Source organism: Triticum urartu, chromosome 3 (genome assembly GCF_003073215.2).
Source record: "Triticum urartu cultivar G1812 chromosome 3, Tu2.1, whole genome shotgun sequence".
Taxonomy (NCBI): domain Eukaryota; kingdom Viridiplantae; phylum Streptophyta; class Magnoliopsida; order Poales; family Poaceae; genus Triticum; species Triticum urartu.
In genome coordinates this window covers 745,918,484-745,932,262 of record NC_053024.1, presented here as the reverse complement: position 1 = coordinate 745,932,262, position 13,779 = coordinate 745,918,484, and the positions used below count along the sequence as shown (strand labels likewise).

Sequence of the window (13,779 nt, the reverse complement as noted above, 5' to 3'; positions counted from 1 at the left end):
AAAGGGAAACAGAAAAAAGGAGAAAGAAAAAAGAAAAAAGAAAAAAAGGAAAAAAGGAAAAAAGAAAAGGAAAAAGACATAAGAAAAAAGAGTGCAGATGATGTAGTTGAGATCATGAAGTGAGGCCGGCGTGGTGGTTAGTGCAGGGTGCAAACGACCAGGAGGAGGTCGCTTGTTTGAATACCACTGGACACGCATGCGTTTTCTTGGTTTACAGCAGGAAAAAGGGAAGATGGGCTGAGCCCAACTAGACGTGCCTGTGAACGTCCGTTTGCGAAAACAATAAGAACGGGCGCATGAAGCGGAAATAGGATCCACCCTAATACAGGAGTAATTCCCAATACCCAGGAGACTTGCGGACACCAATCTAGCCTTGTCATGGACCTGAAAGCCAGTCAGGGGCGGGCTTTTACATGAGCCTTTTTATTTTTTCTAGAATTCACGTTAAGATAAGGGGGCAGTTGTACTCCCTCCGTCCAGAAATACTTGTCATCAAAATGGATAAAAGGAGATGTATCTAAACGTATTTTAGTTTTAAATACATCCATTTTTATCCATTTTGATGACAAATATTTTCGGACGAAGGAAGTACCTTACATTATAATTACCTCCACATTAAGAGATCATGTTGCCCCTAAAAAAAGTACTTCTCTACGGCAATGGGATCGCTAATTAACACGTTCGTACGTGACATTCGTTCGATCATTGGGGGGTCTCCGCCATTGTTCTCTCCCGTCGCTGCTAAGCAGTTCTGCAGTAGTGTACATCCTAGTTTTATTATGTAGATCATGGCAAGTTTTGTTTATTTTTTGGCAAAGATATTTTTATGAAATTCCTGAATATATGGCAGTTTCACTATTTAGATTATGGCAACTTATCTTTATGCACTATATATAACGGAATTCCAGGATATCTAGAAGTTTTATTATCCTGGAAGTTTATCTCATCACAGTTAATCATAATGGCAATTTTTTGTTACTCCCTCCTTCCATATATGGTTTAATACATTTTTCGAGGCTAACTTTGATCACGTGTTAGAGCAATAATATATGACATGCAAGTTATACAAAACACATCATCAAATTTGTAAGTGAAAGGGGCTTCTAATGGTATAATTTGCACATCTCATATATTATTAATTTTATCAAATAGTCAAAAGCAACCTAAAAAAATGTATTAGACTAGCCATAATGGATAGTAATATAAAGTAGTAACATAGACATGTTACTAGTCTATGTTACTATCTCTATAGGGGGAAGTAACATATGTGCGGTAACATGCAACACTTCATTTAGGCCCCTTTCGGAAGTTGTCCAGCTTCTTCAAATCCTCAACTCCGCCTCCACGCGCCCGCTTCCAGCTTCTCGCGCGGACCTGAAAGCGTTCGGGACGTTGGGTCAACTCCTCCCATGGTCTACGAGCAGGCATGCATGTCGAGGGTGACAGAAGGCATCGGGACAAGAGAGGGAGGCTGCAGCGAAGCTTGGCAAGACCCAGGAACGGCTTCTCAGGCATGCATCTTGCGGGAGGCTTGACGGACCAGGTCCTATGGCTGCCAGCGGCGACCGGAGGTGGAAGGGACGACGGAGATGCGGGAGATGAATCCGCGGGGAAGGACGGGCGGCGACTGCGAGCGGCGATGGACGGAGTCCTGCCGGACGCAGCGGATATGCAGGGGTGGCGAAAACTGGCATGGGCGCATCGCCGGCCGGCGACAGGGTGGCAGCTGGCTAGGGTTGCGACAGGAGAGGCACGGGCATCGCTTTGTTCGTTGCGAAACGGTTCGCTGCTGTAGCACTTCGGAAGGGCATTGGGATGTAATATAGAAGCAACTTCTGCTCCTGGTTTTGACGAAGCTGGGTTTCACTGGAAATTACACTGCGGGAACAATTTCTCCACGAAGCGGGCTTCTAGGAGACGCGGCGTTCGGGCCAGCTCTGCGCAGGCTTCTGGAGAAGCGAGGAAGCGAAGAGCTTCCGAACGGGCCCTTATTAGGCTATAGACATATCTTGTCTTAATATGTGTGGAAAAAAAAACTAGCTATGTTACCACTTTTCTCTCATTTTCATTTATTATTTGCCACATTATCTATTTTATCTAAATATGTGTGATGTTATTATTTATGTTACTCCTACAGTGGGTAGTCTTAGGCCTTCTTTTGGTGTGTTTTAGAACTTTTCTTGTCGTCTGGTTGGTGAAGATTTAGGAAATCATACTACTTCGTCCCATCCGAAATAATTGAGGCGGCCACATACGCCGGGCGCTCGATGGAGTCAGCGGGTGACGTGCGTATTTTGATCAGCGGGATGACATCGCGAACGATTTCATCACGTGGAGCGGACGTGACGTCGCGCTTAACAGCGATACAAGGGGCACGTTCACGTGCTAGTCGCGTCCTTTTTTTTTATTATTAACTATTAACATGACTGAAAAGGTACCGTGCTGTACATACAATATATCTATCATAAGTCCGGCTACGCACAGTGTCCTAGACTAACATAGCACGGACCAACATACACACAACCAATAACACTGTCGGGTGTATTGATTAGTACTACTAGTATTGACCAGAGAAATTAATTGGTCAGGTTGCCAACTTACCCAGATGTCTCCATTTAAAAGTGGAGACAAGACTTATTATTGGTTGCGTGCGGCGCCGGACCTCCTCGACCTTCCGTCTCCTATGCTACCGGTGGCTTTGGAAATACAGCAACGGATCGTCTTCACACTATCTATAGTGAGGAGTAAGGGCATCTTCTACGGCAATTCGCAAATTTCCTCCCGTATTTGTCCGTGAACAGAGAGATCAGTCCCCGGACACAAATATATGAAGACGACATCCAACCCTAGCCATAAACATTCCAAATATTTTCTGAACAAACTGGATAAAAATAATGCAAACCGAACGGATTTCATTCAATTTCTAATACAATTTACATAAAACGGACTAAAAACTATAGAAAAAGCACTAAACACTCTATTGGTCGCCCTGTCCTGCCGCACCGCTGTCGACGTCCTTTTCGCCGTCGTCGTCGTCGTCGTCGTTGTCATTGTCCCTCTAGCAGCGCAAGGATGCCAGAGGGCCGTGACAGCCCTGTCCGGCGGCTGCCATACGCTCATGGAGGAGCCGCTCCACCTCCTGTTGCACGGTGTGAATGGCCGCCCCGGCGACTGCCGAAGGCGCTGGCGGTGGCCTCCCCTGTCGGCGTTGGCGGAGCAGTTACTCAGCGACCGCACCTCGCCGATCCTAGTGAGCTCCCCGTTAAGGCGGCGGCGCCGCCTCGCGACCGTCTCCGCGTGGTGACGGAGCGGTCGAGCATCCACGCTGCGGCAAGGTCGGGGTCGTTGTGGACCCACTCCAGCATCACGTCGGGCTTGGCGAACTCGGAGTGACGACCGTCATTGCGCTGGTCGTACCTCGCCTACCATTGTGCCGCACGCTCGACCTCGTTTACCACGGCCTGAGAGCCGGAGCCACCGCCATAACCACCGCCTCTGAGATAATGGAGGATGCGGCCACACGCATGGGCGATCGTGAGCGGCAGCTCCTCCTTCGTCGGGCGAAGTTAGCGTCGTGGAGGCCAAGAGGGCCTGTTGATCCGCGCGTAGGGGCTCCTCCTTCACGCGGCGGAGGCACTGGGGCACGTCGGCTCTTGCTTCATGCGGCCGCCGATGCGGAGGTGCTGGGGAACGTCGGCTCGTCCTTCACTAGACGGCATGGGGAAGGCGGCTCCCGCTCAATGCGGATCTGTGGCGAGGACGGTTTCTCCTCCTTCACTCGCGCTGGCGGCGGCGGCACCAGACCCATCTGACGGAATGAGTGCTCCGTCATGATCTCCATCTGACGGACGAATACTTCATCTGTGAGAGCCGCCTCCGAGAGTAGACGTGGCCGCTGCTACGGCTGATCCTCTTCGTCGCCGGAGTAGAGGACTATCTCCTCCTCGCAGGAGGAGCCCGCCGCCAGGATGCGGATGGTGCAGGTGAACGAGGGCGGCGGCGCCACGATCCGCCTAACGACGAACTTCCATCGGTGCCGCCTGCCGACATGGAGAACCAGAACTTCGACATCGCCGCTGGGCTTGGAGAGGAGGAAGTGCTCGGCAAGGGGTAGGAGGACGGTGCAGTACTCGAGAGGTGCGGATCTGGACGACTTCGGAGCACGGCTTAAATATCCACAGCTAGGGCTGGGGTGGTCATCCCGCTTCAATGCGACGCAGCGGCCGGAGTTGGCTTCTCGGGATGCGTCGTCCGCATTGAAGCGGCAGCGATGCCCAAGAGGTCGCGTCCATATGCGCCGCCTTCCCGTCCAATCAAAACGAAACATCAATGCCGACAGCTACATGCTCTAGGGAGGCATGAATGCGACACAACAAGCGGCGCGAGGGATGGGATGGAAAGCACGGGGCAGACGGGTGAGAGGCGGTTTTGTGGGCTAGGGCGGTCAGAAGCGGGCTTGGAAGCGGTCCAGACTCCCGCAAACCATCCCCACATTTGTCTCCCGTTGACGGGAGAAATCAAGTTTGGATCGCTCCTGCAAATATGCCCACGTTGGATGGCTTCCGCGGTCCGGACAACGTTGTCTGGACGCATGCGGGAGGTTTGGGTGTCGACCTTGGAGATGCCCTAATTTAGACCAGTGACATCCATATGTTTCCTAGTCTATGTTACTGTCTCTATAATGGGGAGTAACATATGTGTGGTGTCGTGCAACACTTCAACTATTAGGTTTAGACTCATCTTGTCTTAGTGTGAGTAACGTATTATGTTACCACATGCTTCTCTTTAGTCCTTAATTACTTGGCACAACATCTATTTTTGCTTAGATATGTGTGATGTTATCATTTATCACATATTATGTTACTACATGCCTCTTTTTTCTCATTAATTATTTGTCACATCATTTATTTTTCCTAGATATATGTGATATTATTACTAAGAGCAAGTATGATTGTGGGCTTATAGCTCGCTCACATGACAATTTTGCCTTGGAGGAGGGATTCATAAAATAATAAAATAGTGAGGGGAGTGGGCTCTCATGCAAGAACCTAACTATATGCGTGTTTCTGAATAGATATAATAAATGTGAAGAAAGAGATAGAGAGAAGGTGGAGAAAAATAGTAAGGGCATGTACAATAGTGCTATCTTAGGAGTGCCTAGTAGGACAAATGATGAGGTGGAGGAGAGAGAGCTCATAAGGAAAGGCTTGTCTTATCTTATCCAAGAGAAGACAAGAGATGATTTGTTAGCATAATATGTCCCATGATGTTTTTAAGAATGACTAGTTATTGAAGATAAAGCTAAGAGATGATACATTGTGGATATTTTTTGTCATCTCTAAATTACATGCAAAACTTAAAATAAAACTATCTTGTCTCGAAGTCAAGGGTGACCATGACATGATGGCGGATGCGAAGGCTTTGGATTTGGAGAGTGGGGAGGCTCTGGGTGGCAACGGGAGAGCCAAACTCCTCGTCGGAATCGGAGCCGCCGGAGGAGAGATCGGACGAGGAACTCATGTTGCGAGGAAGGAGTGGAGGCAGCGGAAGTTGAGGATCTAACAAGATGATATCATGCTAGAGTTGCAAAGACAGCAGGGAAAGGAAACGTGCAATTCTCTTTGTATTGAATGATTTGAAGATTACACCATATATATAGCTGTACATGCCTAACCATACACACAAAGCCAGACTTCAGACTCCGGCCACTTGGGCCTAACCCATGACTAACGCACGTACAGGCGCACGACGTGAACATACGCTAACACTATATCCATCTTTATAGCTACTTATTTTAGGAGTGACTACAAGTGATGATTATATATGACATGACAATATCATAATAGCCAGCAATTGGCTATATTATTAACATGCTCTTATGTTACTTCTTTTATGTTAGGTTCCTCCAAATGCTCCATCTTGTACAGGTGCTAAGCATGCCATCTAAGCGAAAAATCTTATTTGACAAGTTAATCAAAAAAAGAAAGATGAGTGTGGTGATCCTAAAAAGAAATAATGCCAAGCACGTGAACTTAGACAAAACACTTACATAAAAAAAATCATCAGTACATTAAAAACTTTAGTTGCTAAACCATTAAAGAAAGAAATTAGTTTAGCTACAAGAAGCTAAGTATCTATTCTAACACCTCATTTAAACACCAGTGCATAGGCAACAACCTTACTTCTGCTATGGGTTCCGCCGCTTGCGCCTTCCGATGAACTTCAAAAGTGATGCGGATGCCTAGCCAGGTCGCTGTCTCAGCGTGCGCCGCGAGGCGACGTAGCCAGCTCATCTTTCTGTCGTCTATCAGTCCATTTCCGTGTCACATGTGATTCTCCTTTGTATCTGGCTCCCAGGCCTTTCGCCATGGCAATACAAATTCAAGTTGAGAGGAAAAAACAAAACTAGCCGCCAACCGCACCTATCTCGACGGTTGGTTCAAAATGTGACAATTAGCTTCTGACGCTGAGCAGATTCGGTCCTTGGCCCTATGGTTCCATGTGTAGAAGGTCTACTTCAGGCGAGTATTCGGCAAGTTCTGTCTAGCTTGATGTGTGCGTTTCCCGGAAGACAGAAAATACGATCCAAGATTGTTCCGTTTCCTTCTATAAAAATATGGTACATTCTTTTACCAACATGATCAGATCCATTAAAAAGATTCACCGGAAGTAGAAAGTGAGTCAAACATAATAAAAATAACATCGAGATTCATGGACCACCGAATGACTATTGCGCTGCCAGAACGAGTCGTTGACGTGCCGCTGTCACCGCTCCAATACAAAGGCCGGCCTGACCATGTCGATGATAGCCAGAAAGTCTTCTTGCACGTGCCTCTGAGGACCAGCGCCCCTAAGCCACAATCGTTGCCGTTGAATACGCAATTGGCGTACTTTAAAAAGAAGCAGTATGGTTGATATGGGGACGCCAATCTTGTCAACATGAAAAATAGCAAATTTTATCCAAAAGCTAGTAATAAAATGACAAAAAATCTGTATACCTGAAGTATTTCAAAAAAGAATCATAAAAATCCAGAACTGTATCGAATAAACATCAAAAGCTTTATTCAAAAATTCGTCGGGAATGTCCATAATTTGTTTTTGAGTTTTCACAAATTCCTGATTTTCCCAAATACTTCTAAATTGTCCCCTTTTAATTATTTTTCTTGAAATGTCTTTCCTTATTTTGGTTTTGCACCGATTTGTTACTGAATTAAAAAAATAGGAAAATCGCTAACCAGAAGTATTCTAAAAAACCATAGAAAATCTAGAACTATTTCAAATGAAAATTCAAAAGTATTATCTAAAAAATATTCATGAATGCTCATAATTTGTAGTCAGGATTTGGTGCCCACTGGGTGCCATACCGTTGGATCTCAATCTTGCCATGTGCCCTTGGTATTGCAATAATTTAGCAGATAGCAGCTACAGTCATTTCACGCTGAGCTAGGTGTTTCTGCTAGCAGGAGATACTAGTTTACCATAATTTCCTGATTTTCGGTAATACTTCTAAATTCATTACCTTTTCTTCGTGGAGTTTCCTTTCTAATTTTGTTCTTTAAGTGTTGTATTTTGTTCATGTTTATGTGTGCAGGTTGGTTTGGGAAAACCCACTTCCACGTCATTAGTCATACCACTTTCACTAGGTCAGAAATCAAACCATCAATTTTTTTGATACTTGGAGTTTAGGGATCCCAAATAAACTCAGCCAGCAGTTGCATGGTCAAATATAATGTTAGTTTCTTCCCATCTAAAATTATGTTTTATATCCAACACAAACACTAGAGATCATGGTCTCTTTTTCTTTACGCATGACATCCAGATTTCAAAATTAAAATATAGAAATAGAAAGAAATACAGGATTAGAATGCCATGAGGTCTTGATTCCTACTAAAAAGAAAAACACGGGAATTGTTGAGAAGAAGCCTTTCGATGCACCATAAGAAAAAATGCTGGAATTATGATATTAAGTGTTGCTTGATGAGAGTAAGACAGAAGATACATTGAAGAATTCAAATGAAATTTGGTACGAGGTTAGACCTCATGTTTTGGTTCCTCGAAAATTTCCAAAATAATCCTATCCTATGAATTTATTTTGGTGCAATCTTAAGATCCAAAGGGTATATGTATAGTAATATTGTTCTTCACCCGAGGTAATTTTACCATCATTTCATAAATAAATTACATTTGATGTACAAATAATTACGTTCATATTGATTCACTACATAAATTTTGGCATAAGAAAACAAATATATAGTTCATAAGACCAGAAAAATTGCATTGTATGTATACTTTACACTATGTTTTTACGTTCTTAATCTTACTTAACATAAAATTTTACGATGATTATATATTTTCTTACGTTCTCTTTTTATGTATGAAGTAAGACAAAATTTACGGGCGTAAAAGTATGGTGCATTGATGTTAAAATAGAGAGAGGGGAGTGAAGAGTAACTATTCCTCACCCAGGATGACGAATAGCGCGACCCATATACACAAACACACACACACATTTTGCTTAGGACTCTAATCCACTATTGTTCCTGCAAAAGTCCTTATTGGTTTAATTATTTGTTGAACGTGGAATGCGTGGAGTGCTATCAGAACAGAGTGAGTGATATGACTTGCTATTGTTGAAACAAAATAGTCCTACCTAATTAGTACCATTTAACTCAATGAGGTGGCCTGGATATTTATATTTGCGGCGGCAAATTAAGTAGCAAGCTAGCTAATTAGTGCATTAAGCAATCATTGCATTATTTAGCTCGCATGGGGTAGCACTCCTCTTCTTTCCAAATCTCCACAGGTGTGAGTGTGTGTGTCCCTCAAAGCAGTCAAGAGAGGTAAGCTAGCTTGCACCAGCTGCTATTAAGTCTCTCCATTTACTGTGATTCCATTTGATTTCCCCAGCTGCTATTAAGTCTCTCCCTCCCACTATCTCTCCAACCTCCAGCCGCCCAAACACCTCTCTCTCCCAACAACTCTCTATCTCTCAAGATCACCGGCCATGATCTTCGCTCCTGCCTTCCTAGATTCATCAAGTTGCTGGAACATGAACCACGACCAGCTGCAGGTATGCATATTTGTGCTTCTAGCTAATTCGTTAACTAATTATTCTCGCAAGATCTTGTTCACACAAGAAGAAAAGAAAGAAAATATGTATCCTGCTGATGGTTACATATATCTTGAAATACTATACTACTCCATGGCAATACAACATCACCCTCTCTTAACATCCAATATTTTTTCAGATTTTTTTTAAAACTTTAAAATATGTTTTCACGAAGGTTTTGTTGAATATTGGTTTCCGTATGATATTCTCCCATACATCTTGGCTGATGTATGCCTAATTCCTAATCTCCTTGCAGCTGCAGCAAATCGGCGGTAACACTCATATCACTACTGCTCCTTCAACTGCTGGTCCTGGTGATGGAGGAGGCAACAACAACAATCTGGAAGGATTAATGGCCGGAGGAGGTGGTGGTGATGGTGGCGGCGGCGGCAGGAATAGTAAGCTGATGTCGATGTCTGAGCGGGCGCGGCTGGCGGGGGTGCCGCAGCCAGAGTCGGGGCTCAACTGCCCGCGCTGCGACTCCACCAACACCAAGTTCTGCTACTTCAACAACTACTCGCTCACCCAGCCCCGCCACTTCTGCCGTGCATGCCGCCGCTACTGGACCCGCGGCGGCGCGCTCCACAATGTCCCCGTCGGCGGCAGGTACCGCCGGCATGCCAAGCGCAGCGCCAAGCCCAAGGCGGCGTCGACCGCCTCTGGAGCCGGAGAAGGGACGCCGTCCGTGACATCAATGACGCCTAACACCACCACCTCGTCGCCCGCTCTGCAGTACTCCATGTTCGGCAGCGCGCCCCCGCAAGGCCTGTTAATTGACAGCTTCGACCCGGCGAGCCTTGGCCTAAGCTTCCCCGCTAAGCTGCTCTTCGCCGAAGGCGGCGACTACGCGGTGGAGGGCAACGTGCACCACCAGCAGCAGGGGAACGAGAACGACATGGCGCAGATGCAGAGCTTCCCGCACGCCATGGATCACCAGACGGCCGGGCAGCTTGCTGTGGCAATGCCCACCACAATGGCGGCGACGCAGGGCATGTTCCACCTAGGGCTACAGAGCGGCGGCATGGAGCAGTGGGGCGCGGCGCTGATGCAGAGCTTCCCTTTCCTGCAAGCCATGGATCACCAGATGGTCGGGCCGCCAGCTGCGGCAATGCCCACCACAATGGCGGCGATGCAGGACATGTTCCAACAAGTGCTACAGAGTGGCGCCAGTGGCGACAACGGAGGAGACCACCACTTCCACCAGCAGCAGCAGCAGGATTACACAAGCAGCAGGGCCATCTACGGAGACGTCGTCAATGGCAATGGCGGCGGTGGCTACAATTTCTATTCCACAACCAGTAATGCACCTGGTAATTAGGCCGGGTCATCATCCTTTTCAAGAAAAGCACCTGGTAATTAATTAGCTAGTTAGATCTGCCTAGCTTTGTTCTTGCGACCCTAGATTAAATCAATGGTGAAATGGGGCCAGGTATATATGTATAAAATCTTCATCTACAAGACTACAAAAATATGTGTTACCACTACCGGAACAGGGCTCTAAGCCGACAGCCAAATGTATGCCGACGGCCACCGTCGGCCTAATCCGAGCTATGCCGACAGCTAGGTCCTGGCCGTCGGCGTACAATGGCCGTCGGGCTATCCCCGTCTACGTCGACAGCAGCCAAGAATGTTAACCTGTTTGTTTCTTAAGTATTGGTGTTGCACGATCACTTTGACCTTAATTTGTAGTACTGTTTACTTGTTCAATTACTGTCTCTGTCCCAAAGTCACTTTAGTACGCCTCTTCCCCTCCCTTTTGCCAGATCCAGTGCTCAAAGTCAAGCATTGTAAACTTTGACGAAGTTTATAAACAAAAGTATTGTTTTTTTTGCGAATACGCAAAGCTTGCCTATCTTTCATTGATAGAAGGAGAAGAATGAGTACAAAAGGGCGTACAACACATGACACGGACGCAGGTAGGCGTGAACATGGTGTCCGGAGTAGAGAGAAGGGGGTGCTCGGCCCGAACGGAGGATACATCACAGCTCGACCTACCAAACCCAAACCAAGCGGCAATGCCAAACCAACACAAGAACTCCAACATCGATCGAGGCAGAATCGGGGACACTGCGAGCTTGCAAGATAGTGCCTTCAAGAAGGATCGGAAGACGACGCTGGGACACCGTCACTATCCGGTCTGAGGGATCGGACCTGGGGTTTCCCCTGAGCTCGAAGAGGGGCGCAGCTGAAGGACTTGGCAGCGCCTCCAAGAAGGAAGCGACACCCACGGGGCGCCGCCACTGCCAGCACCGGCTAGCCGAACAGGGATCTCTCCCTGGCCTGAAGCTAAGCAATCCCATAGACGTAGAGTTTGGAATCGAAGATGAGGAAGCCAAAGTTGATCGGAACCACCATGTCGGGAGGGGGTTGGAGGGGCTGCACTTGCTGTCGGAGGGTGGCACTGCCATCGAACCCACGAGCACTGGATCTGGCAAAAGGTGGAGGCTTTGAGGCGAACAGGGTGCGGCTGGCGACGAAGCGAAACCCCGCAGGTGGATATGGGCGGCGCGTCCAGCAGCGCCGGCGAACTAGGACTAGAAGGACGCAGATCCGAGCTGCCGTGGCCTTAACCGTCGTGACATCGACGAGGCGAGTGAGATGGAGGGGACGCAGTACACGGTCGCCGAGGCCGGAGCTGCCCGACAGAGGACGCCAGCAGCAGGGGACAGCGGAGAGACGCGGGCCCGAGGCCACCGGGATCGGAGCAGCACCAGCAATGATCCACCGCGAGGAGCCCCGTGTCAGCCACACCACAGAAGCATCTCCGTCTCCGCACGAGAGCTATCACCGTGGCTCGGGGGCGAGGGAGGGCCGCCGGAGATGAGGGGGCCGCCTGCACGGAAGGCATGCACTAGTAGAAAAGGGGGCAAAGGTCCAGGCCGGGTCAGCCCATTAGTCCCGGTTCAATTAGTCCCGGTTCAGTCTAGAACCGGGACCAATGGGGGCATTGGACCCGGTTCGTGAGCCCAAGGGGCCGGCCGGGCCACGTGGGCCATTGGTCTCGGTTCATCTGGACCTTTTGGTCCCGGTTGGTGGGACGAACCGGGACCAATGGGCCTGGCTCCTGGCCCACCACCATTGGTCCCGGTTGGTGGCCTGAACCGGGACCAAAGGCTCCCCTTTAGTCCCGGTTCATGCCACGAACCAGGACCAATGAGGTGCCTATATATACCCTCACCCGCGAGCAGAGCACTCCAGTGCTCTGTTTTTCTCTGGCCGGCGAGGGGAGGGGTTTGTGGTGCTCTAGCTCACCTCCTATGCACACGAGGTGTTCGATGAAATGCCCGAGCCACACTAGTTAAGCTTTCTCCTCTCGAAGCTCGACCTCAAAGCTCCATTTTCCTCGAGATTTGTCTAGATTTAGCGGTCTGTCACGCCCCACCCCCGTCTTCACCGCCGTCGATCACCCGCGCCGATCACATCACCGACACCACCGTGGTGAGCCTCTTGTTCTTATCTTCTTTCTGAAAGGAAAAATATTCTTACTTGTATGTTTAGATAGATACTTGTATCATTTTCTTACTTTTATTATTGCATCTTATATAGTGCGATGGTTTTGGTATCCGCCCCCGTCGGCCCTCGTCCTGTCTATGATTCGGATGTGGTATATATATTATCTTTATAACTATTGGTTCATTTATTGTTTATGAAAATTATGCGGACCAACGTGACATAGATTTTATTTATCTAGGATGTATGTGAACCAGAAATTCCAACCGACCCTATTGTCGAGAGGTTAAATTTAGTTGAAGAAGAAACCAATTTCTTAAAGGAAAAAATAAAAAAAATTGAGGAGGAGAAGATGATATTGGAGTTGCATGTTGCGGATGTCGTCGATGATCACAAGATCAAGATGGATGCAATGCGCTTGAAGATTACAAAGATTAGAAAATATGCCATTCATACCGAGGCTTGGTATCATTATGCCGTTGGATCAATTGTTACCTTGGTTGCGATTATGATCGCCTTTGTTTTCACATTAAAATGTTTTACATAGTTTCAATGTATGGTTTAATTAATTAGATACTCTGGAGAGCTATATGTTGTTAGATGAGAACTATGTATTGTTGGAAAAATGCCCTAGAGGCAATAATAAATTAGTTATTATTATATTTCCTTGTTCATGATAATCGTTTATTATCCATGCTAGAATTGTATTGATAGGAAACTCAGATACATGTGTGGATACATAGACAACACCATGTCCCTAGTAAGCCTCTAGTTGACTAGCTCGTTGATCAATAGATGGTTACGGTTTCCTGACCATGGACATTGGATGTCATTGATAACGGGATCACATCATTAGGAGAATGATGTGATGGACGAAGACCCAATCCTAAGCCTAGCCCAAGATCATGTAGTTCGTATGCTAAAGCTTTTCTAATGTCAAGTATCATTTCCTTAGACCATGAGATTGTGCAACTCCCGGATACCGTAGGAGTGCTTTGGGTGTGCCAAATGTCACAACGTAACTGGGTGGCTATAAAGGTACACTACAGGTATCTCCGAAAGTGTCTGTTGGGTTGGCACGAATCGAGACTGGGATTTGTCACTCTGTGTAAACGGAGAGGTATCTCTGGGCCCACTCGGTAGGACATCATCATAATGTGCACAATGTGATCAAGGAGTTGATCGCGGGATGATGTGTTACGAAACGAGTAAAGAGACTT

General features: G+C 47.1%; 1 protein-coding gene across 1 annotated transcript; it reads left to right on the top strand.

Moving 5' to 3' along the window:
• Positions 1–9,004: 9,004 nt before the first annotated feature.
• On the top strand, positions 9,005–10,427 carry LOC125549608 (dof zinc finger protein DOF5.1-like). Its single transcript, XM_048712967.1, has 3 exons — positions 9,005–9,070; positions 9,366–9,706; positions 10,376–10,427. The coding sequence occupies exons 1-3, from the start codon at positions 9,005–9,007 to the stop codon at positions 10,425–10,427; spliced, it is 459 nt and encodes a 152-aa protein (XP_048568924.1).
• The last annotated feature ends 3,352 nt before the right edge of the window (positions 10,428–13,779 follow it).

What these genes read in the sequence shown, in the direction of transcription:
- LOC125549608 (XM_048712967.1), top strand. Translation starts at nt 9,005, where the DNA reads ATGATCTTCGCTCCTGCCTTCCTAGATTCATCAAGTTGCTGGAACATG. An exon ending in TGAACCACGACCAGCTGCAG is followed by an intron (nt 9,071 to 9,365) that starts GTATGCATATTT and finishes ATCTCCTTGCAG; the next exon opens with CTGCAGCAAATCGGCGGTAA. An exon ending in GCGCTCCACAATGTCCCCGT is followed by an intron (nt 9,707 to 10,375) that starts CGGCGGCAGGTA and finishes CAATGGCAATGG; the next exon opens with CGGCGGTGGCTACAATTTCT.